Source organism: Aplysia californica, unplaced genomic scaffold, assembly GCF_000002075.1.
Source record: "Aplysia californica isolate F4 #8 unplaced genomic scaffold, AplCal3.0 scaffold00134, whole genome shotgun sequence".
Classification (NCBI taxonomy): domain Eukaryota; kingdom Metazoa; phylum Mollusca; class Gastropoda; order Aplysiida; family Aplysiidae; genus Aplysia; species Aplysia californica.
The window spans coordinates 32188-58217 of NW_004797404.1; the positions used below are offsets into that span (position 1 = coordinate 32188).

The following is a 26030-nucleotide window of genomic DNA, read 5'->3' on the forward strand; positions in this document are numbered from 1 at the left end:
CCTGACCCTGAAAAGTATGACAAGTGAAGATGACCTACAGTACTCATCTCTTTTGTGAAAGTGAAAGTGACCAATATTTTATTCATCCAAAACGCAAAGCTTCTGAAATTGTCGTTTCTTAGTAAAATTTAGGTACGGTAAGTTCCAGTAACACCTGTGTGTACTGGAGCAAATATGCACTCTATTTGACAAGCTTAATTAAAAACACAACACACAACATAAAACACAAATCTATTTGGCAAATGAGTTTATTATACACTGAAACATACAAAAGTCGTTGGCAAAAACTGAATTAAGAGTCATGAAATAATTTAAGCGAAGATCAACATACGTACACAGTAAAAAAAAATGTTTAATTTATTCATGTGACACTGAAAAAGAAACATATTCACATTCAGATGAAACACTGACAAAACATGATGGTGCTTATGTACAAAGCTTACACTACTTACATCTGTTTGATTCATAGTACGACAACTAGGACAAGCCAAACACACGTCACATAGACAAGGCCTCAAAACAACACATGTGTCACATATGCTACACAAGTGCCCAGCATAAGACATGTGTCACACACTATGTACCTGAGGCCTCAGCACAACACTCTCCTCACATATGAACACAGGGTCTCAACTTTACACACATCTCATATACTATGATAATGCAGCACAACACGTCTGCCATGTAAATAAGGTGTTGGCACAACACATGATATCATAGAGGACTCATACAAGGCCTCGGCACAACGCGCATGTCAGAATGTGACACTTTGGTACAGCACATACGTTGCACACACAAGGCCTCAAGACAATGTGTCATATACATTGAGAGGTTGTCTCGGGTTTGCCCACAGGTGTCAGGAATATAGTTAGTGCCAGGGAGCCAAACATAACAACCATGTTCCATTACACGGCTATGTTTCTTCTCTGGGTTGCTCAGGGTAAAAATTCATCTCGTGAGATTGCAGAAAATGAACTTTTTCCAACATTTGTATTTTACACTCTGAACAGTACATAAGGATAGCCTAAAACTGAGTGTTAACAAGAAGGCCCACATAACTTCACAACTCAACAACACCACCCACAACCAAACAGTTCATTTCAATGCACCACCTCAGTGACCCCCCCCCCCCCTCATTAGTCATATAACTCCTTGATTCTTAGACACCAGACCCTCACTGCCTATCACATACGGAAGTCTTCACTTCCCTTCTCCCTCTACAAAAACCCATGACGATTGTCTTCAGCTGGACACTTCCATACCCTTACTCCAGGGTCCTAAACAACCACTGAACACAACTACTTTTGATTGGCTGATTAGCTACAAGACATTTGTTTCAAAAGTTTAATGGTACTTGCAACACAATTAGGCCATACAAGTGCTGGAGGCTAAATGTGATACACGAAAGTAACAAACATAAAATGGAGAGATAAGGACGAAGAAAGGAAAGAAGAAGCAACCCACAGCACAGCACCCACCAACTACCCACAGTCAGAAGACACGAGTGATTCTCGTTTGTTCTAATGACAAATTCTCATGGTCCAACCAACAGAAAAATGTATCCTCAACACTTAATGCAATATCAAAAGAGGTTTAACCCTGACAAACAGGAACGGACTGCCTTAGATGTCAATCAATGTGTGAGAGATTACAAGTGCCTGCCATACAACAGACAGGCTGTAAATCCTCAACAAACCCTTAGTCACAGCAGACATTCATTCATTCACAATTCCCCCCCCCCCCACCTCCCAATCCACCCACATCTTTCACTTTTTCTAATTAAAAGACCATGTGGTTTTAAACACAGCATGGAGACAATCTATTGCTCTGCCAGATATATCTACGGAGACTGCAAGCAAAGAGCAAAACCTACATAACTGCATAATGGACACTTCGGCATGAAGTACAATTCTCTTTCTTCATCTGAGTGAGGGTAAATTCAGCCATCAAATAGCCCTGAGCAAACTGAACAAGATTCATAATTTATTCTTCACTAGTAGTGGGGGCGTTTACACTGGACTGAACACACCCCCCCAAGGAGTGTTGGACTGGGCTGGCAGCCTCACAAGAAAATGGCAAGGAAAATTGATCTCAATTATGTCCATGGACGCATAAAATATTTCCAATCAAGAAGAATTGTGGGACACTGTAACTTTCAATTCTTTAGTCAGATATTTAGTGCAGTAACCTGCACACCAACTAACAATTTCACACCCATGAACCAGAAAAAGATTTTTAACAAACTAGGGAGGCCTGCCCTCAAATGGAAACAAAAACAAAATAAGTCTTCACACTATCAGCAGTGGCTAGCCACAACCTGAACCAGGAAAAGGAACACCTCGGTTTGAATTCAGATCAATACATCTTAAAGAGACTAGCAATACTCTTTGACAGTAAATGCTCTACACCCCCACAAACACAATTTAGACGATCTGGAAGGCAGGCTGCCTTAAAAAGCCAAACAACTGTACAAAAGACGCCACTGTCAATGAATAAGTTTGATCTCCTGATTCGTGTCATAAAAATTACACATCGGTCAGCAGAATCGGTACAACAACCCAACGTGTACATGGCACAAAATCTTGTTCAACTATGAGCAAAACGAGAAATGCAAATCACCCTAATTCTACGACAAACCCCAAGAAAACAGACTAATCCCCCATATAAAAATCACAACAGGAACCACCACTCAATGTTACAACTTCCAATCAATCTACTGCTGCCTCAAAAAATTCCCAGCAAACCAAACTGGCCAATGATCACGCACCACACAAGCCTCCAAGCACAAACACTACAGCACATACAGGGAAAACCCCCTCCAGGGCAGACGTAGCAGAGAAGTTGAGGCTTGCTCACGTCAGATCATATCAACAGAACACTTTGGTAAATAACAACAACTGCCTTTACAAGCTGGCTAGGATGAAGCCAGCAATGCTCTTCATCAGTAAGACCACACTATAGAAAAACTGGAGATCGTAAGTTTCTAAAAGTAACAGGCCCCAGCAGGAATCGAACAGCTCAACCACCTCTTCTTTTGATATATAATATATATATAATATACAGTAGAACACGGCTATAGCAGGACTTTTGGTTCCAGAGGAAAAATCTCGCTGTTGGCGAGTTCCCGCTAAAGGTAAGCAAAGAGGATTTACCCAATTAAAATAGGAAAATCCACATGATGACCTCCCTTACATATCAATAAAATTTGGTCTTTAGCTTAGACTTCCTTTTCTCGTCAATTATTATCTCAGCCTTCAATTCGAGTGGGAAGCATTTCCTTTTGACTTTGTTGGAAGCCATCTTTTCCTCGGTCTTGTTGCTTGTGCTGTCTATCGTACAGGTAGGCCTGCTGTAGAACTGGTGAGGTGGATTCGTGCATATGCCTGAGCATCAACAATAGCAATTTAATGAATCAGGAATCAGACACTACATGCTCTAATCTTCTTTTACTTTCTGGCCTAGCCTGGGGCTATGGCCTATATATGCTCTTATACAGAGCGTCTAGGCTATAGCACATCACTTTTAGAGTGGCTCACGTAACGCGTCTCTCTCTGCCGCCTACCCACCTCACTCATCACTGGACAGGCCAATCACAACGCTGCATCGCTGAGTGCCTGTTGAGAGCCCACCTTCAGCCTCCCACCCCCTTTCCCCAGCTAGAGCTTGCTTGATCTCTCGCGCTGTATCAAGTTCGGGCCTCACCTTGCCCCGTTATACCCAGGCATAGGTAATTGAGTTTACATAGAGACTAGAAGGGGGATTCTTGTACGATCCCGCTGCAGGGATGGTCCCGCTGTAGTAGGTCCCGCTATAGTCATGTTCTACAGTACAAAGACATTGGGTGAACACACAAACCCGCTCAGCCAAAGACATAAAAAAGAAGCATTCAGCATTCACTCATTTCACAGCCAGCCACACTCACAGAAACACAAACTTGTAGCAAAGACTCTAAGATTATACACCTTGAGAGGGTTATCTTTCACTCAGTATTAACAACATCCACTATTACGCACAGAAATAACACATGTTATGGCGAGGGAAAGTCTGCGGTACGGTAACTAAAACATATGATTGGCAACAAAAAAAACTGAGGACAACAGCACAGACCAGAATTGGCTGGCTAGCTGAGATGTTTTTACTGGCTCCACCCCGTGCCTGAGTGACAGGAAATGGTTTACACAAACATTTCTCTACAATCACCGATTGTCGAGTAGGTAGTCTTGGTCTACAGAGACTGCCAGAACTACACGTCCAATAATGGTCACAAACTCAGTACCTCCGTGACCTAAATTCAGGCATTGGTAACAAATTCTGAAAGTCGCTGACCTAAATTCGGAAATTGACATTATTTATGTCAATGACGCACAGCACAGCACAAAGCTCTCTCTCTCTCTCGTGACATACAGGCATCAACAACAGAGTCATACGTAATAAACAGGTCCTGTTCTCCTGGTACCTACACCACACTCCATAACATTCACCCTCTTTCATACAGATCCACCATCATTATCTCGCTTGTTTCTTGGCACGCTCTCCGTTTTGCCTCACAGCCTGCGGGCCGCCACCACCACCACCGCTGCTCTCTTTGGCTTCTTTGTTGGCCGCAGCAGGCATGCCTTCTTTGCCGCCCTGGTGAGGCCCTTTCTTTTTCTTGCCGCCCAGACTGTGACCTTTCCTCATCTTGCCCACATATGCCTCTACCAACTGCTGAATCTTTTGCGGGTTGATGTTCCCACTCTTGCTGTGGCAGACCTGAAAGACAAGTTTGTTTGGAAAAAGAGAGAAATACATCTACACCTATAATGGGTTATGAAAAAAAAAAAGGGACATACTTAATAAACTGCACAGATTCTCCTCAACACATGACTTACAGGGCAATACCCCAACCCCTGTCCTTTAAGTCTTAATTCTAATTTTATACTTCTCCTTACTATCCTTCCATCAGAAATAACACAAAGACAGGAGACGTCTCACAGACACAAGTAAAATCTTAATTTATACCCGACTATTTTCAACTTCGGAAAACATTTGTGCTCACTAAATGTGACAAAATAGCAATGAAAATGAATTGTGCCACGACGTGGTGGAATCAAGCGCTCATCAATTTTTGGGCATGTAAGGTTATTGGTGTCACCTTAAAGCTTGTTGAATTGAAGAGCTTTCGATGAAAGAAATACACATTTCTCCTGAATGCAAGTCAAGATATTTGTAGTGATTGAAGGGGATGGGAGTCACAGAGGTAAAATTAGCAAGAAAACAGCCACCAAAAATTGGTTAGTTACTGAGTCTGAGAGTCCATGGAAACTGATAACTTATATTTTTTATGCCTTTAATCAACATTTTGAAGTAAATTAGATGGACTAAAAAGGTATTGAGCCCCCCCCCCCCCAAATTGCCAAACCTACAGAAAATGTTTCTTCGATTTCATTATTTCTACAAGTGTCTGATTTCACCTGTGCTGCCTCACATTTATTGTAACACAAAAATATGAGGACTAGGTCCAGATATCTTTATTTCACTTAACCCTTTCGCACTTAGCAGGCTTGGCCAGCTGTGCCCCCCCCCCCCCATCCTTAAGACAAGGGCAACAACTCCACGAAAATTGAAGGGGTACCTTACTAAAAAAAAATGGTATAAAATCGCAAACACAACCAAAAATGATGAAAATAGTATTTTCTGAAAGGAAAATGAATGAGCTAAATTACTAGTACAACATTATAAGTGGAATAGTAGAGTATGAAATGACATGAGAGGTCTTTCTGAGATGCGTGTCTTGGATTCCGAGTCTAGATCTAGATCTCGTATACATTTCTTCAACTCACGAAGTTTCTGCCACTGACAAAAAGGTAATCCACACAAAAGAAATACAACACATTCACAGAGATTTGAGCCTCTGGTGGAAACTTGAAAGCACCTAAAAGACTTTTCTTTGGGTGTTTTTATTTTGTTTCTGCCGTACTCATATCGGGCAGCTTTGCGCCCATGCACCCTAGAGACATGATGGCGTGTTTACAACTAAAATCTCCTCCGACTTTTGTTCCCGCTCAAAAAGTGACTCTTTGTGCTAGCGAAACAAGAAAAACACCATAGTAAACCGGAACTTTTCCTCTATAAAGATAGCTACGTGAAACTTCTGATGATAGTAAAAGTAGAAGCCTCCCACGGCAACGAAACAAACACCCCCGTGGCGGGCGCATTCGGTCGCTATAGGGATGAGCGGGGGTCACCGGCGCAGGCGCATACGGGCGCTGTAAGTGCGAAACGGTTAAATATGATTTATAAATGATACTGTCTTTGTAAGTTATGAGGCATCACTAGATCTAGTTAGTTTTTTTTAAATAAATAAGGCATGGGAACAAGTTTGTCACCTATAATTTTATATAGGAAAATGATTCAACTAAAGTTCCCTACAAAAATTATGCCGCATTAATAAAATGTTGTCTTGAAAAATATGTGAAATACCCATCATGTCTATGTTTCAAATTAGGGTTAAGTCGATACCCAAGCTATGTTCAGGACCAGAGCTCAGTGAGTTGATAAAAATTTCTCAAAAAGTGCACACACTTCAGTCTGGATTTCTACCAAATGAGAGAAAAATGGGCAGTTTGCATAAGCTATGAGAAAATGTATTTTTACAGAAATCCTGGACTTACTTTTGGGACAGCTTTTCTCAATATAAGCTTGTACTGTTCTTTAGTTATTTTCTTGGAGCTGTAGAACGGCTTTATGGCCAGCTTCACTTCATCAATGACACGCTCCTGGAACTGAAGCTTCTTCATGTACTGGAAACAAAAAACACAAGAAAAGTGAGTGAAAACATAGGCACATTTCATAAACACATGCATACAATCTGGTAAAACTTTTCAATGCAAGTAAATTTACATTTACTGTTCAGTGTCAAAGTTTCAAGACTATGTTCAACACTTTCTTAAGTCCTTGCAGGCCTTTCTTAGGTAAAAAAAAAATGTTTAAAACTGACACTTTTAATGACTTCTGACCTCCATCCATAACTTTCAGTTTGACCAAGAAAGAGACACATTCAGGGCATGATCATGCCAGGCAAAAGCACATTCTGTAAGAATACAGCAAACACGCCATTCGTTCATAAAAACAGCACAACACAAAGCACAAAACCAAAGAATATACACCTATCCTTACCTTCTCTTTGTTGGTGAGCTCCACAGCACTGGCTGGGACATCATCATCTGGAACGTCCATCCTCCGTCGCCGTGACTGTCTGCCCTTGTCTGGACCAGACACCTGGCCTTGACCTTTGGGGGCAAGCTTCTCAATGACCTTGCTCAGAACCTTCAGGTACACAGCCGGCTGGACCAGACCTTTGCCCTGGCCAGCCTTGGAATCTCCGGCAGCAGAAGCCTTGTGGTCCGAGCGGCGCCCTCTTCGTCGCCGCTCATCTGGGGAGGAGTCCGAGTTGGGAGAGGGGAGTTCCAGTTCACAATCGTCTTCCCCTGGGCTCATGTCCATGTCCACCACCTCCGTGGACTCATCAGGTCCGCCTGGACCTCCTGATCGCATGCTACGGCCACCGCCCATGGACCGGCCCATCCCCATGTTGGAAGCCGAGCTGTTGGAGAGAGGGCCTTTGCCCAGAAGACCAGGGCCGCCCATTGAGTTCACAGGCATTTGGGGGGTTTTGAACGCTTGTGGGGGCTGTTGCATGCCCCGATCACCTTGCTGGGACGCTAGTTTGGCCTTCTCCAGTGCCGGCAGAAGGCTGGTGAGTTGTGCGAGGGGGGCCATGGAGGAGATAGGCATGGAAGGTCTCATGTTAGGGTGAGTGGGGCCCCCAGAGTCCCTCTGTAAACCCTGGTGGGACATCGGAGGCATAGAGGGGGAAAAGGGCAGCCCTGGGCGAGGGGCATCCCCTGGGAACATGGGTCGAGCGTCTGGTGTAGGCAGGAGCCCTCGAGCATGGGGGCCTGTTGGCTGTCCTGGAGGAAAGCCTGCCGGCCTGTTGTTCTGATGCATCATGTTCTGAGGGGGCATGTTCCCACCGGGTCCTCCGCCCAGAGGCCAAGGGAATCGCTGGGGCCCACTGCCACCACCACCTCCTGCCATGCCAGGGAATCTCATCATCCCTGGCATAGGTTGCTGTTGTTGCTGTTGCTGCGGAGGAGCGGGCGGGGGAGGCTGTGGCTGGAACATGTGGTTGACTAGTGGCATGTGAGGAGCAGGGGGGGCGCCCGGAAGTGGGGGAGCAAGGCCCTGAGAGGGAGGCCCACTCTCTGATAGGGCAGGACCTGGGGGAGGAGAAGGGCGCACCTCCTCGGGGGGCGGGTGGTTGGGGGGCACAGGGCCTGCGTCTTTGGGGGCTGAATTTGGTGCGGGGGCAGCAGCAGCGGGCGCACTCACTTCGCGGTCCTCCGGCTCCTCTGTCGGATGAGCAGGGTCATAATCAGACTCATTGACAGTCTTCCGGGCACTGTCAGTCTGCCTGCGTACAGCATCTGTGTGTTCATCTCGTGTTGGGGTTGCATCCCCATCCTCCTCTTCCTCCCGGCTTGCATCGTTGTCTGTGGGAGCTGGGTTTATTTGAATGAGGGCACTGCGGCGAGCATTTCCAGACAACTCTGGTGGGGGCGGTATGCTCTCACCATCCACAAGAGTGGTACTGTCGTCAACAGCATTAGCATGAGTGATATCTACCCTAGAAGGAGGGTCTTCTTCCTCGTCCAGATTGATGACGATTCTCTCTGGTTCAACCAAAATGACGTCGCTGGAAGCGCCCTCATCGGAACTGTCCTGGCTCTGGTAGCTGCGCCGCCCACCATGGGTTTTCTGACGCAGGCTACCACTGCTCGTGCTGGACGAAGATGAAGAGGAACTACTGCTACGGGCACGTTCATGTCTCTGGCGGCGATGAGAGCCACGGCCACTGCCTCGCTCCTCAGACTCACTGTCCTCATGTGTGCGAGCATGATGGCGCCGTCTGCGGGAACTGTCATCGCGATTTTCTTTATTGGAGCTCGCCCGCTCAGACCGTCGCCGTGGACTGCGTGACCGGGACGGAGATGCCCGACGCCTGCGCTCAGAGTCCCTCTCACGACTGCGGTCACGATGCCTACGTTTAGATCGCTCTCTTTCCTTCTCCCGCTCCCTTTCCCGTTCTCTCTCTCGTTCTCGCTCTACAGACCTATCTCGAGACCTTGACCTATGTCTTCTATGTCGTGAGGATCTATCCCTTGACCGTGACCTCCTGACTCTCTCTGCTGACCCAGAGCGTCTCCTCCGCTCCTGAGACCTACTTCTGCTATGCCGACGCCTCCTCTCCTCCACTTCCACTCGACGACTCCTCTCTCTATCTCGGCCACTCTCCCTTTCTCTCCCAGCTTCTCTCTCCTTTTCCCGCTCTCTTTCCCGATCCCTGTGGCTCCTCTCCCTCTCCCGGTCTCCCCGAGCCCTCTCCCTCTCCCTGTCACGGGGTGTGCCATGTCGGTGTTCTTTCTCCCTGCGGACCTCGCGAGTGTCTCGACTCTCCTGCCTCCTATCCCTCGACTCCTGCCTCCTCTCCTCATGACGTCTACTGCGTCTGTGTTCCGACTCCTCCCCTCTCACCTCCTGGTTCAGGCTGCCATCAATGTGTTGGTCAAAGCTCTTCACCGAGTCCTCAGCCCCAGAGTCATGGCGCTTGCGGTAATTTTTCTCCACCCTGTGAAAGTGCCGTTCCTCCTCCCCATGAAAAGAGTTTGGGTCTGGGTCAACATTCTCATCTATCTCCTCCCCTGCCTCATCCTGCACAAAAAAGCCGGCTAGGAAGGAGGGGAACTTTTGCGAGTCCTCATCTCCTTGACTCCCCTCCTCGATAGTGGCCACCTCTCGCCGGCTTTTCTTCTTCTTTCTCTCCTTTTTCTCTCTTTTCTTCCCTCCTTTCTTCTTGCTGCCATCAACCTCCACAATCTCCCCTGGCTCCCTCTGCTCCTCGGTGCCATGGTTAGCAGGGCCTAGGTCAAACACTTGCTCGTATGCCGACATTCTCTCCTCCTGGCTCTTGCTACGACCAAGCCCAGCCCCTTCAGTGTCCAGCTCCCCCTCTTCCCGACTCTCCACACTCTGCCGGTCACGTCTAATTTCCACAAACCTTTGGTCCTCTGCTTCCTTCTCCTGCTGCTTGGACAATCCTTTCTTACCCTGACCTTTTTTCAACTTTTTTCCTTTCTTTTTCAGCTTCTTTGAACCTAGTTTCTTCTTGGTTTTCTTTACTGGTTGCTCCACGTCATCCTCTATCTTCTCGGGGTCACTCTCTTCACGGAATAAATCAACCAGTGCTTTCTCATTCCGGCTGTCAATCTCTTCCTGTCGACGCAACCTCTCTCTCTCTTCCGTGTCCACCTCCTCTAAGCGTTCGTCTCCACTTACGTTCTCCTCCATCTCCTGATCAAAACTTCTCCCCGTGAGTTTATCCTCTCCCTCTACAGATTCGCCACCCTGATCAAAGGGTTCCTTCTCCAAGACGAAGTCACTGTCATCAAAAGCAACATCAGGCACATCGCTGTATACCTCCTCCTCATTGTCCACCACCGAGGTCTGTGTGTTCTCATCCGTGTCCAGTGGGATGTCTTGACCCTTTTCAGGGCTGGGGCTGCCTGCTCGGCTGTCCTCCTTCTGTGCATCAGGACTGGGAACAGAGACTTCCCCCTGGTCTTCTTCCGGGCTGCAAGCCACCTCCTCCACATCTGGCCTCTCCTCTACTTCTGGGGGACTTTCCACATGCATCTCATTCCTCTGACCTTCCCCCTCCCTCTCACGCTCTTCATCCCTCTCACCTTCTTCCTCCACTCCCTCTTGGTTTTCTTCTTCCCCTTCCACTTTCCCATCCTCCTCCTCTTCCTCCTCCTCCACCGACTCCCCCTGCCCCAGGAGCAAAGACGTTTCGCTCAAGTCAGCAGTGATAGGAGACGAGCAGCCCTCAGGCATGTCAACCTGCTCGCCACCATTACTTAAATCTACATCCTCCTGAGACTCGCAACCTTGAGAGTCCCAGCGACCGTCTCCTTCCTCCTCTTCCTCTTTTTCTGCCCCATCACCCGTCGCCTCAGCAGCACACCCATCATCATTATCCCCATTGTCTTCAAAGTTATTTTGATTCACATTATCTTCACCCGTTTCCTCCCCTTCTTCTTCTTGAGGTAGGTCTCCATCAGCATCCTGACCAGTTGCCTCAATGTCCTCCTCAGCCCCGTCCTCTCCACCAACATCCTCGCCATCCACATCTTTCTCCACAGAGTTGTCGACGACCTCCTCTTCTTCGTCACTGACCGTTGGCTCAGCAGGATCATAGTCAGAGACTTGTGCACTCCCCTTTCCTCCTTCCCCATCATCACACGGAGACTTGCCCCCGGCGTTGGGGCTGAACGCTTCCTCTGTGGGCTCTGATGGGTCATAGTCATCAGTGGGTTCTGACGGGTCATAGACAGACTGCTCTGGAACTTTCTCAACCCCTCGCTCTGGTACTGTGAAAGTTTTTTAAAAAAAAAATGGAAATAGCACAAACGAATAAAACTGAATTATCTATCTTTGCAAAGAATATTATAAAGATATAGTTTGTCATACATACCTTCAAAATAAAGTAATTACTCTGGTCACTCACAAAACTAAACTCATAAAAGAATAAAACAGGCTAAATATGAGTAACACAACTGAGAAGAACTTATACATCTACTAGACAGAATCTTTCTCCAGCTGTCACCTTACATTGTTCTGCCTCCTACTTCAAATAATTCAAATGCTAACAAATATCACATTTTATCACTTCCCAACTGACCATAGGCATCTCATCAATATTGATTTCACGTTTGAACAAGAAATTATCAGATTTTCTAAACTCATAGAGATACTTCTTCAAAAATACAAGTCCCAAACTCAAAGACTCCACATTTCATAATGCATATACAGTACATATGAGTTAAGTAGGCCTACAGTCCTAACCTAATCCTACATTTTCCATACCTGCATATAAGTTTTGTACAGTAAGTTTTGATTATAAATCTCGTAAACTAAAAAATGGTCCTCACCATTAGCATTTCCTGAAGGCTGCTTCATCTCTTCCTGTTTCGCTTCTAGATCAATCTCCATCCCGCCATCCTCATCCGAGGTGTCCCAGCCATACTCCATCATCATGAAGCACTACACACTACACACACGCGAGTGCACCAATGGCAAAGTGGTGAACACACTGTCTGGGAGGTGAATGCACACACGCGCACAACATTCACTCCTGCATGGCCTCAGCTCTTTTGTCTGTGGAGGTAAAAAAAGCATAATATTACAATATTTCTCAATGAACGGTACAAGTAACAAGAACAAGTAGTACAAGTGAGGGAAGAATAAGAAAATAAGTTCAAAACTCAGGCCTCTACATTTCATAACATACACAGTATATTCAAATACATAAAAAGTTAAAGACATAGCTTGAGCATGATAAAATCAGACAGCCTTTCTTAGTGGAACCGGGAGCCCAGCAACTGCACTCAACATACAATGTGTGTCCTGACAAGTCTCTCTTGGTTAGATTATAAATCTACTTCCCAATAATCACATTCTAAACCACTTAGGGGGCAGTTTGCTTCCACCCTGTCTGTAAAGGCCAACCCAAGCCTTCCCCCCCCCCCCCCCCAAAGTTATGCTTTCAAAATATGATCCTGCCATAGAGATCTAGCTTCTGTTTCTAGGGATTGGTGGAAGGTCTCTGACATTCTCTTTCCTGTAAAAGCCACCCTTTATTTGGATTTCATTACTGCTTTTTTCTACAACTGACCTCACTACAATTTGACAAAAATATCAAAAGTTGACACTAATTTTAAGGGGATTGAAACTAACTCAAAGCAAGGAAATTTTATCCATCCCGGCCAAAAAACTGATATATCTGAAAGGTAATATTTATATCATCTCCACAACATATTTTGTTGGGGTGTTAGTATCAGAGCTGACCATACAACTTCGTAGCCTGAGATCAAACACTACATTCTCTTTCATGAGCATGAGCTGTCCCTCAGCGTTGTCAAGAGGGATTAAATGATACAAAGAAATTAGTTATTGGTCTGATTTGAAAAGTGCTATTCCTGGAAAAACAGGGAGTTTTTCACTACAGAGGAGTCCACTTATAACTAGTCCTGAAACAACGAGAAGTCTATTATAAAGACACTATTCTAAAACCTCGTTTTTTCCCCTTCTTTATCTCTGTAAATAAAATACTGCTATGGCGCAATCAGACAAACATGCGATTCGGTTATAGCGGAATATTACTGCTGCTGTGCGAAGCCCATAGGCCACTTATACATAATGTAAAACCTCGCAAGTTGAGAAACTTGGTGAACTAGCGAAACCAAGAATGGGAGAGCCCACGTGTGCCAACAATGTAGGCCGGAGCGAATGAGTGAGGAGAGTGCGGAATGTGCAGACAAGCAGAAGGCATCGCATGATAGGCCAGCCTAGACTTGTTTATCTAGGCCTACCATGCCTCTCAATTTTCCGATGTAGGGATGGAGAGGTCACAGTAATTTGATGGAAGGAGCGAATGAGTCACGTGCGCAAGCAAGGTGGGGAACAACACAGCGGGCAAGTTAGCCTAGAGCCCTTTCTGATTGCCAACGCTGAGCTGTCAACATTGTTAGCGCTAGAGAAAGAAACCTGATTCGATTTTTGATCAAGTATGACCTAGAAGTCATGTTGAAACAAAATCGTCATCAGGGGAGATAACAAAAAGAAATAAACAGAACACCAAACTTACAGATTAGGCCTACTTTATTATTTCCATGAATTTATTACTGGATCCCTTACGAGAATCCTGCTATAATGGACATTTCCCAGTCCCCTCCCTCTCGTTATAACAGGATTCCACTGTACCAGCTTATTTACACAAATTTTTCACATTGCTCTAAATCTAATGGAGAGCCAAAGGTGTTCATTTCAAGGCGCCAGAATGGTTGTTATTCCATTTTAAGGAGAGAACCACAACTGGTGAAATTTTGGGGATAAAATTTCCGTATTTGAAAAGAGACTAATAAAAGTATTTGATAAATTACTAGAGTGATGTCAACTGATTTATACTTTGAAAAAATTACAATTTATGGTCTATGCCCCCACTGACACAATATCCCTTGAAAGGGCAACCAGAACTTAGAGGGGATAAAGAATCCAAAACAAAACTAAAAAGATCTTTGATAAGACAAACTCTACCTGGGGGGAATGGAACTCACGGCTTATATTTATAAAGAGAAAATAATTACAATTACATAATTATATCAGACACCAAAGTCAGGCAAAAGACACCAGTACACACAAATACCCACCCCACCAGCCAAACTGAACGTTTATACCAAAAGCATGTAGACATTAAGAACATACTTTTCAGAATAAAGAAGACTTCTACAATTCTTCAATAGTATTTAAAGGACCACCAAAGTAAACATTTGTTTTGATAGTTACATGACAAAAGGGTAATATTTGGCCACCTGTAACAAATGCCACCTTGTCAGCCAGCCTCTAGACCCTAAACACAAAGTACTCAGTCTACAAAAGAAACATTAGACCACGTAAAGGACGGACAGGAGAGTCAAGGAAAGCCTGTGAACTAAAAAATCTCAAAAGAAAGAGCTGCAAAGCTGCCCTGACAACAAAAAAAACTGCATCTCCCCCTGACACTAAACATCAAAAGAGGATGAAAAAGTAAACAAAAAAGTAAAAGTACGAAAAAAAAAGTCAAGAGTCAAGCACAAGAACTGACAACATTGCCTCATAAACAATTTTACTGCAGAACCAGACAGCCTGCAAGTCAAAGTTTTCCAGTTCACAGGACTACCAAACACAAGTCAATATAGATGTCCCTTCTGCTTTTTATCACCCACACCCCAACCCCAGCCACATGAAGATATTGAGATTCCTCTGATTATAGAGCTCACGGTGACAAAGTACAGTAAAGCAGACTTGCTTTTGCTGAAACAATGAGCGAACAAACATATTTAAGATTATTTTGAAGCATGTGAAGTAAAATAGACAAAGGAAAGGAAAAATTTTGAATACATTTAGATAAGAAGCCCAAAACTTCTGTGGAGTTTACATGTTCTAAAGCAACTGCAGCATGGCCTGCCAACCAAGAGAGCAGAAATGACATGATTCAACACTACACAGGATACCCATGGAAACTAACAAAGCATGGTAAACTAATTAGTTTTTCATCAATGGTTGCATAAGGAAGATCATATTGAAAATCCACAGGCCAGGCACCATAAGTAATGAAGTATTATGGAGGAGAAACCAACCAACAATCGACTGTGAGATCAAGGAGCACAAACTTGGGAAACCAACCCACAAAATGACAATATGACAAGACTAAGTCTAAAATGGAACCTCCTGGTAGGAGGAAGAGAGGAAGGCCCAGATCTACCTGGGAACAAGATCTGCAGGCAGATCCAAAATGGGGCACAGCTGGCTGGAGGTGGAGAAGATCGCCCACAACAAAGACAGGTGGAGAGCCCTCGGAGCAGCCTGTACCCAATACTAGGGTGAAAGGGGCGAATAATGAAGACACAGGCTACCAGCCCCTCCCACACCAAAGGGTGCTTTCCAGTAATAACATCAAAAGTCAGTTTTGACCCAGTAGGTGTGCCCCATCTGATCACACCTTGAACCGCAGACCTGCTGTAACCCTTCATCCAGCACAAAAGCTAGACCCCAAACAACAACTCCAAAACCTCCCTGATCAGGACCCGACCAATGGATGAGGCCAGTACAAACTACAATGAAGACACCATGCTGGAGTTCACTGCTTGCGCAACTCACAGCAGGAAAACTTGTTTAAGTCAACATTAGTGTTAAAATTCTTACAGAAACAAAACAGAGAAGATACTTCAGACAGTCAGTCCTGCTTGTCAGAGGGTAAAACTCTGCAACTTGTTCCCTAATGCAGTAAAGCAGTACAGACCAATAATAATAACGGCAATCTATGATGATTGTAAACCATCCCCTATAGAAATGCTATGGATAGAGGTTGTGAGATAAACATTTATATACAGACTTTAAAATCTCTTGATCTGCAACACAGCTTTCATTGCTTTTCTAGGGGTGTGTATGTGGGGTGTTGTAGGAATGAGGATAATTGTTGAGAGGTTGCATATCGTTCAGGTTACTATTCTCTCAGTTTTAAGACTAACAGAGTATTACTGTGCATAATATTTAAAGAAATAGCCAGGGGGGCCCTGGTGGCCTAGAGGATAAGGTGTTGACCTATCATTGAAAGGTCCCGGGTTCGAATCCCGGTGACGACCGAAATATTTTCTTATCTAAAATTGTCTCCTTTCCCCTTCTTTCCTGCTCTCTAGCAATGTTCTGTCATCTGCTTTCGTCTCCTCTTTCCGACCCCACCCCCTCACCTCCTTTGCCCCTCCTCTGGGCTCCTGACTCTTTCTGCAGCTTTTCTACCGCTACTCCTTGGCTCCTTCTTACTGCTGTCTTTTAGCCACATCCCTGATCTTCAGGTAGGAAAAATCTACACCTAGTAGCCTTCTCGGATGAGGGCGAAAAATCTTGGAGGGCCCGTGTGCAAGTGGAGCATGTTGAAGATCCCTTAGTGGTCTAAAATCGAAAAGAGTGGGCTTCGGCCGCCACCCCAGGAAAATTCAAAATTTCCTACAAACTGCAAGTTTAATGTGTCCCGCGCACTCATATGACCTTATGCAGTTGCGAATGCCGTAAAACACCAAAAAAAATAAAAAATAGCTACAACTACAATACTGCCATTCACAACGGGACTATGCAGTGCCTCCAAAACTTCAGTGTGGGCAGGAAAAACTATTTTGAAATAATGTCTTTGTGCAAGAAGTCCTAGAGATTGACATAAACGTATTCAAGATTAATATCATATGCTCCATTGTACTGACCAAAAAAAAAACCCATGAAATTACGAAAACTGATTGAAAGTCGTCCCGAAATCCTGTAACAATACACGGCCTAAGAAGCAAAGACACAATATAATAATATATCCGGGTGGGAAATGCTGTTTCCCAAAAGGGTTAAAGGTTTTGTAAGGTTTAGCCTATTGAGATTGGCTACAAGACTGGAAAAGCATGAAAGACAGCTAAATGACACAACCTTTGAGGATTTATTCACATACAACAGATGTGTGAGACACTGTGCCTTACAAACTGCACCCGATTCTCAGACTGCACCCTATTCTCAGACACCAACTCACACAAAATGTTCGTTTTGTCTAACTTTTTTGTTATGTTCCCCTCCACTGCTTGGACACTGACAGCTAAACAAAAGACATTGCGTGTTTCATGAACCAAAAACCCACTATACCAGTAGCCATTGAGAGCAAGATCTCGCATCAGCTTGTTGGCACAACCAACGGCAGACCACCTCAAAACATAATTTATTCAAGCCATCCTAAGAGACAACACGCTCAGCATTTAAAAACTTTTGAGGCTCACAGGGAAACACACAAACAGTAATCTTAATGCTACCGCTGCCCCCCCCCCCAACCCCAAAATCAACATTATGTCTTGTGCCTAAAGCAGGCAAGTGCAACCCACACACACACATACACACACACAAAAACACCTCCTCAAAAAAAAAAACGGTACTGCACACCAGAGTCCACAGCAGTTCTCTGCCCCGACTATGAGTACTACATTTTTTTTTACCCATTGATGAGAAACATAAGAGCATGATATAGAGTATTTCCCATCCTTTCAGCCATAGAAGGCAAAAAAATGGTTAGATGGAATAGGTTTAACGCCCCTATCAACACTGTTCGGTTATTTAACTCTTTCCAGGCGTATCGCTGATATATCGGCGCGAGTCCACTCTCCTTGTGGACGTATCGGCTATGATAGGGTGCCTCGATATTGTTTCGTTTTAACACGATACGTTATTTATAAGTACGTATTATTGTTATTGAAAACTTGGAAAGGGTTTAGGAAATGAAAACGTCTACTTTCACTTTGTCAAAAGTGTCGGTTTGGCGAAAAACGAGAGAATTAATTTTTGCAGTGTTGCATTAACAAAATGACGTAATCTGACTCAGTAGAAATATCATAACTCAAACAAAAATTGGAATATTGCTTTAAAATAAAAGGCTGCGTGTTCAGAAATTTATGGATTATGTTCTTGGCCTGTATAATGATAGATAGCTATGCTGATTTGCATTCACATGTTTGGATAGTTACTCTTGAGTATAATTTTTTCGGTCAAAATTTATTTTCCTCATCATCATCACCCATTCTAACCCTTGTAATGCATGCTCATCTTCAAAATTAATCTCCGTTTCATGTTGGAATGTATTCCTCATTCAGTTTCCTTCAATTTGATACATCATATGTTACCCTTTGAGTGATGGTTAAGCTTATATAAAGTTTTTTTGTACATCACCGGCATTGCCACATCGAGCCACAAATTAATTTATTTCCGGAAAAGTTTAGTTAACAATTACAGTACTGAAGGCTCATACAGTGAAAAACCCTCAAGTACTGCACCAGTTTAGAATGTTGAAGCCGTGGCAGAAATTCTTTAAATTTAAACAAATCTTTGCAGCCCAAGGAACATGCTTTAAAATTTCTCAGAGTAGGTTAGTCAACCATTCAGCTATCATATAGAGCGACTTCCTTTGGTATTTACTTCAGTGCAATGTGTCCATTCGCTGTTTCAGTACGATTAATGTGCCAGACAAGCGGTAGAGAGCGTTTATTAAGGACTGGCAACTAAAGCTACAAACGGTACTGTAAGTGTTAAGAAAGGACCAAGCCAAGTGGGAAATTCTATAAAATGCCTTTCCCAAGGACACAACATCTAGGACCGAGGAGAGGCTCGAATCCTCAAACACACAATTACCAGTACGGGAGCCTAACCACTAGGCTTCCGACACCACTACAGAAAGGCATGCCAGAGTCAATAAAACTCACTCTCCATAGGTGCATGAGGAGCTCATATTTTAAAAAGGAAGAAGTAAAACTGAAAAACACCCATGCAAATTTACACATTTTCACTGCAGCTTTCAAAATATAGGTTTGCCATCTTATATTTGTCGTTGAAAAGGAATTCCAACCTCCACTCCAGATTTACAGAACATTCTCATCCATTAATAAACCGAACAGTCTGAACAAGAAAGTTGTATTTCGCTTCATCCTTCAGTCAGCATGTTTTTCAGTTAAATTTTTTTATTCTATTGCCGTCAGATCTATCCAACACTGTAACGTACCGAAAATCATTTCAGGTTTATGTGCCATTAACTATAAGTTAAAATAAAAATACACAGCTCCATATTAGCACATTTTTTCCAGTTCTACAATTTTTCCAAACTCAAGCTCACAGTTGTAAAAGTCTACACTTAGTTAAACTAAACCACTTATCCCTCCTCTCCCTCCCCCTGTAAACTAAATAAGAAATGAATGCTCCAGTCAAACTATCCTGAACCGTAATCTAAACACTCACTAAAAAAAAGTATGGAATAATGATCCTTTATCCTATACACACACAAAAATTATATCATTCCTACTCCTGGATTCTACCCCATCAGAATGAACAACTATTTATATTCGATCAAGTGGCTTCCCACACCAGGAACAATAATTTTTGCCCAATAACTGGGCCAAGACAGACCAACTTAACATGATTTTTTTTTCCAACCAGCGTTAAACCTCCTTATAAACAAGCTTTAGACTTATTTATAATCATAATTCCCCTCCCCCAAGTGATTCAGGTCATATGGTGCAAAATCAATCAAGTAAAGAGTGGTTGCCACACAGAAAGACTGCCTGATTAGTCCACACTAACCAAACTGCTTTGATTTTCTTTTTTTTTTTTAAATTGGAATTAGGCTAAATTATTTCTTCTCTTTGGAAAATTAAGAAAAAAGATTTCACATAAAAATGTCACAGAAAAGGCTCTCCAGCAATTAATTTTTAGTTTATCAGTCTTTATTACTAATGCCAAGGATAGTGGAATTAATACTTACTGAAAATGTGAAAAAAAAATTTATAAGAAGTTTGAGATTAGCAAAAGAAATCTGAACTGAACAAACTGAGATACTTACTTTGTGTGGCTACATCAGGCAAGTCTTTTAGTGTGACAGCAACGATGACAACCTCTGATGATCAGTCTAAACGCTCAAAAATCGGACTTGGAACTCGTTCAGTGACAGCTCATTTTTCTTTTTCTCAAAAACGCGCCGTAAACAGTTTCTCCAGTACGCAAAATTTGTGACAAAAAATAAAGATCATTGATATGAATTTCACAAAATCACCTTCTCAATCAACCCTCCTAAAGGCAAATGAAAAGTGGGATTTTTGCAGCCCTCAGAAGTAGGTAAATTATTAACAAAGGTAATGACAGAATCAAACGTGCAACAGTTGCCCTCACCCTGCTTCTTTTCTTGAAATAAATCCCCAAACCAAATTGCATTTTTTACGACAAAGGAAAACGTTTTTGTTCAAATTGCTTATGTTTCATTAAGTATGGGTATCAACTCCCTGACCCATATAAACAAATTCTAGTGAGAATTCTAGATTTAAAAAATGAGAGAAAAGCAGAATCAATGAGCCAGACAAAGCATGAAGTAGCAAACAAACTTGGCATCTCAGGGAAGTAAGTGATTTGCATCTGCATTGTAGATTGAACACACGTAAGCAAGTCCTTTCTCGTTTCTTTTTCAATACTTCTATTTTTCTATGTATCTCGCTTCCAACAAAAAGACGATCGTACCAATAACAATTGACTATCAACCATCATATATCGTTCACAATTTGTTCTGTTGAACATGAGCTGAAAAACATTTTCAGCCTGGAGGTGTGTAACATGATGCGGTGTCAGATAGCAACAGTCAACACTGCCATCGCTGAAGTAAGCCATAATGCAAGGCTGTTTCAGATCCTTGATGACCTTATAATGCAGATAGAATTTGCTGACAACTCCTTATCAATATTAGTGCAAACAGTCTTCTGAATCCAATTAAATTTAAAACAAGCCAAGGCACATTGACACCCAAGTATCTCTTGAAGAGAGAGCATAGCGAGAGCCAAGGAAAGAACAAACAGAATGCGCTTCACTTATCTCAGACATTTTACTAAAGAGTATTCCCATGAAAGTGCATTGTATCTTCTGCTCATGCTATGAAATGCAGGAATGGGCAAAGAGAATAACTGTCAACCTATACACTTTAGATCGAAGAGACAATTCAGATGATTTCACAACATACACTAGAACATTCAAGGCATCAGAACTGTCCAACACACTGAAAGAAACACGTCACCCAGACAAAATACAAGACGAAATTATCACAATCCTTATCCTATCCAAGTATAAAATAAAGGCTCTTTTCCTTGAAAGTAAAGCAATTGTGAAGATACTACCTTGGTCAGAAGTTGATAATCATGAGTTTACCTTGGAATGTATCGAAAAAAAGCAGATTTAGCGACAAATCTACAAATAGCCAAAAAGCCTAAGAAAAACAATTTGAAAAAAAAACGAAGGGACTATTTCTCCGAACGCTCAGGAAAAAAAACTTGACTTGCCAAAGTCTCTTTGAGCGGTTTCCGTTCTCGAGATTTTTGTTTTCATATGGGAGAGTTCAGACACATCTTTCATTCCGCCGTTCTGCGAGGACTGGAATGTAAAGCATTTTTTGCATCAAATCCAATTTCTAGAGCTAGAGATTTTTAGATGCCTGAATATTCAAATACTTCAATTGTGGTTGGGGCAACGTTCCTGGACTATACTTCATTTGAAAATGCCTTCAAAAGGGACTGCCATGAAGTTACAATGAGCACCTAGCACACTTTGTGATTGGCCCAAAAATAGATGACGTATTTCCGCCATTTATTTTTGTCATTGTCCGGGGTATCCCCCAAGACTCTCGGGTTTCCCTCACCAGTAACTTTCGACTAGATCTCGCCATGTTTGGGTTTTTTTGTACTAATTGGTGTTATCTTTTTTGTAAACAATCTCAGAAATTCTCGTACCATAAATTTACCTTCTCCTGAAAATCGTACAAACACACACACGCACACAAGCGCGTATCGCGCGTTGGGCAGCAAAGTGGGCTAACCAAGCTGAGATCTGGTTAACTAGAGAGGGAAGCCCCAGAAGACGACAAAAATAAATGGCGGACATACATCATCTATATTGGGCCAATCACAAAAGTGTGCTAGGTGCTCGCTGTAGCTTCGTCAAATCAAACTCCCTCCACGCCTCCAACCCTAAACACACATGCACATACAGCCCAATGAGTCGACGATGAAACCTAGTGACGTAGCCCATCGTGCGTTTACACATTACACCCTAAGGGCCTGAACCGTAACGGGACGTCCATTCCTAGATCCCAACAGACCTGCCACTCTATGAAATCGAAAAATCAGGATTTTGGAGTAAAAAATCAGGATCTGGTGAAAAAAATCGGGATCAACGGCAAATCAGTAAATGGGGCACTGGGGGAGGAGGGGGTCCTGGTTCCCTTTTATGAGGCAAGTATGCAAGACAAAACTTTTTAGGAATAAGTTCACATTATGATTTGGGCCTCTAAATAGTGGGAAAACTGAAAGACTGCATGTACTTGAGTCGGAGTCGGATAGACTGGGGGAGCGCAGGTTGCAATAAAGCTGGAACTCGTAGTTTTGAAAATAACCGACACATAGCTACAAAAAGCCCGTTGTCATACGTTTGACTTCCATCGCATATACACGCAAGGCAACCCCCCACCGAAAAAAAAGATCGCGCCAAGGTTGTTCAATTTTTTTTTTTTATTATTCCTTTCTCCTCACACACACACACTACCGGGTCTGGGCGCTGAAACTTTCCGAAATCACAAAAGAGTTCCCCTACCAGGTCTGTATACTTCGCAACTTTGTTCCCGGTTACCGGGTCTGTATACGCTTCGATTTAAAAAAGAATAGAGGGCCTACATGACTTTGGACAAGTATCTCAATCTCTTGAATCTGTTTTTTTAGTTCGGGCCTTTTTAGTTGGGAAAAGGAGGAAGGGGGTGCCACACCTCTGCAGTTCCTGGTTCCCAGTCCCAATGCAAAACCCACTACTCAATGGCCACCTCTATTCTCACCCGGAGTGAGAATAGTGCAGGTGAGTCTTGTGGCTATTCTCACCCGGTGCGCGTTCACCATAAACCACAGAATTCTACACTGTATATAACAGAAAAATTGTAGAATTCTGTGCGGTGAACAAACGTTCCATTACAACTGTAGCCTACTAAAAGCGAACAATTTTGTCTGTGGGCAGTGGAGAGAGAGAGAAAGAGAGAGAGGAGTAGCGCGAGAATTTCCGGGCAAAACAAAATGGCGACCCGCGTAGTTCGGCTCGATTCGAAAAGTTAAATAGCCGTAGCATCTTTGTAGACAACCAAATTAATTTACTTTTGTGTTTTAACATCATTTTTTTAACTTTGTTTTGGTCAATTTGATCATCCACACCGATAGACAGTATTCAGAAAGAGACAGAGAGAGAGAGAAGAGGGGAGGAGTTGATCTTGCGAGAACTTCCGGGCGGGCGAGAATAGCCACTTTCCTACTCAATAGAATATAATAATTCAAACTAGATTCTAGAATCTAGATCTAGATTAGATTCTAGATTTACATTCTCATCATAAAATCATAATCATAGCCACCAGAGTAGAGAGCAAGGAGTGGCCACCACCAGCCACAATCACAAGTTTCCCATTTCGAATCTCTTCCCATTTAACCCTTAAACCCGTCATCCTTGCAAAAGACACAAAATCAATTGTTTACAGGGCTGACTATACAGTAATAACACAGAGAAAGTCATGCATATTGATGAACAAAAGTGAAACACCATTCATGAGTGCCAGCGTTTCCTTGTCAAAATGCAATGCTGAGTTTGCACCGACTGAAGCCAATGCCAATGGCAATGGATGGCAATGATACCCAAACAAGATGATGGATTGCAATGTAATATAAGCGCTCAACAACACTTGTTATTCTATAACCAAAAGATATTTCATAAGAATGTTTCAAGTGCAACGACAAAGTAAATTGTAATCACACTTGTCTACGCATTCACCTTCAAATCACTTTAAGATGAACAAAATTGACACGCTTTTGTCAACCTTACGATTTCAGCCATTTTGGTTATATCCAGTACCCGGATGTACAGATAGTCTCGAGAGAGAAATTGCCAAGAGGGCCTTTGAGTGAAAAAAATACAAAAATTAGTTAGACCTATGAAACAGCGTGTCTTTCGAATTCCTTCTAGGGTCCTTTCATATCTCTCTTTCTATATTTGTTTATTATACCCGTTAAGTTTACGGCAAAATAATTTGCTTTCTAACAGGGTGCAAACTTCAGGAGAAGTGTTACCTTTTGGCAAGTGCCTATGTATGATCAAAGAAAAACTGAGTGCCACAGACTCGTGGGACAGGTGAAAGGTTAAAGTTATCGCATGCGTAAAGTTATAGGTAGCCTTGGCTAAGCTTTCGGCTTGGGCATTGGACAATAATTCTTTTTTTAAATTATTATTATTACTTTATTTTTTTATTTTTTTTTATAAGCTGTGCATCATGACATTACAATGTATTATAAAAACGGTAAATTTACCCCAATAAGTTGGCTCAACTCCAATGCCCTAAAATTCGAACAAGTGTGCAATAACATTTTTGAATCACTATATTATGTTTTGCACTATGTTTTTAAAGGTGATCTTGTAGTTTTCCGTCCCTTAAAGTCCACGATCCATTTGTTTACTCCCAGAGAGGAAATCCAGAAGTCTTGATGACCAAATAGGCTACACAAAAAGCAGGGATGCAACCTAATTGCAAAACATCAAATTAGGATAAAATTCAGAGGTGCAAGCCCCCCCCCCCTCCATATTTTTATTAGGTCATAGGGGGGGGGGTGCACTGAAACCCCCCTACTCTTGACTTTAACGAACGAAACTACAAAATCGCCGTTTCACATAGCTTTGGTAATTTTTAACGTGCTTTTTTGGGGGGGGGCTTGGAGAGGTTAGTTTTGAGTGAATTAAAGATGGTGGCCTAAGTCAAGTGTGAACATCTCCGAGACGAGAAGTTTTCAAAGAAGCCGACTTTGGAAGATACCGTGGTCAAGTTTGTCTAACAACAATAACAAGGTCACACGCAATTCTAGTCTGACCTCGAGACGACGATGCTAACTTGCAGGGGCGGTGCAACTGATCGGCTGTTGTTCACGTTGCCCCCCCCCCCCCCCAAACATACACAGAGACACATATTTGTCATTGTCTACATCTTCTTTCCCTTCCCTTCACTACACACACACACACACACACACACACACACACACACACACACACACACACACACAGAGAGAGAGAGAGAGAGAGAGAGAGAGAGAGAGAGAGAGAGAGAGAGAGAGAGAGAGAGAGAGAGAGAGAGAGAGAGAGAGAGAGGAGGGGGGAGACATGTATAGAGCACTTTTGGGATAGGCCCGCGGCCACCTTCCACCACATATTTATTAAAAAACCGTTTCCACGTAGCCTACATGATGTGAAAGAGCCAACATTTGACAGTCTCAAGAAACATCTAACAATTAAATATGCCTAGACGATAAAAAATGACGTGGTACTTGATTTTCATTTGTACAAAAATTCCGCCCTTCTGCCTTTTGGAGCAAATTAAGATCTAAGTCGACAACTCTTTTAATGAATATTTCAATTTCACAATGTCTCATGGATAGACGGATTTGCTAACGCATTCATACGATCTTGCCCCTTAGATGGGCGTGTAAAGCCCATGACCCTCTTAAGGTGAGTATACTGCTCTGCCTCGGTTACACACACATGTTCTAAATTTTAACGTCGGCCTAAGTCTGAGTTTCTAGACATTATGAATGAAGTTATTGAGATGGATAGAAAGTGAAATGATCGCCATGGAAAAAAGAAACACTACAACCATACTTGAAAGCAAACTAAAAGTGAGAAGTTTAATCAACTCTTAGTGATAGTTGTTCTGGTCCGCGTACTTAATCCAAAGATTAATATCTCGACGTAAGCCTACACTCGTCTTGTAAATACATGTA

The 26030-nt window shown here is 43.0% G+C and overlaps 1 protein-coding gene across 2 annotated transcripts; it reads right to left on the reverse strand.

Annotated features, from left to right (window-relative positions):
• Positions 1 to 230: 230 nt before the first annotated feature.
• LOC101857637 (zinc finger CCCH domain-containing protein 13) lies at positions 231 to 24137 on the reverse strand. 2 transcript variants are annotated; one of them, XM_005096640.3, is made up of 5 exons: positions 24040 to 24137; positions 12033 to 12258; positions 7159 to 11471; positions 6654 to 6782; positions 231 to 4752 (listed from the first exon to the last, which is right to left on the reverse strand). In XM_005096640.3, exons 2-5 carry the CDS (start codon positions 12136 to 12138, stop codon positions 4507 to 4509), a joined length of 4794 nt encoding a protein of 1597 aa, XP_005096697.1. In that variant the 5' UTR covers positions 12139 to 12258; positions 24040 to 24137; the 3' UTR covers positions 231 to 4506. The 2 variants fall into 2 exon arrangements, with proteins under 2 accessions (XP_005096697.1, XP_005096698.1); XM_005096641.3 differs by lacking the exon at positions 24040 to 24137 and adding an exon at positions 20048 to 22371.
• Positions 24138 to 26030: the final 1893 nt, after the last annotated feature.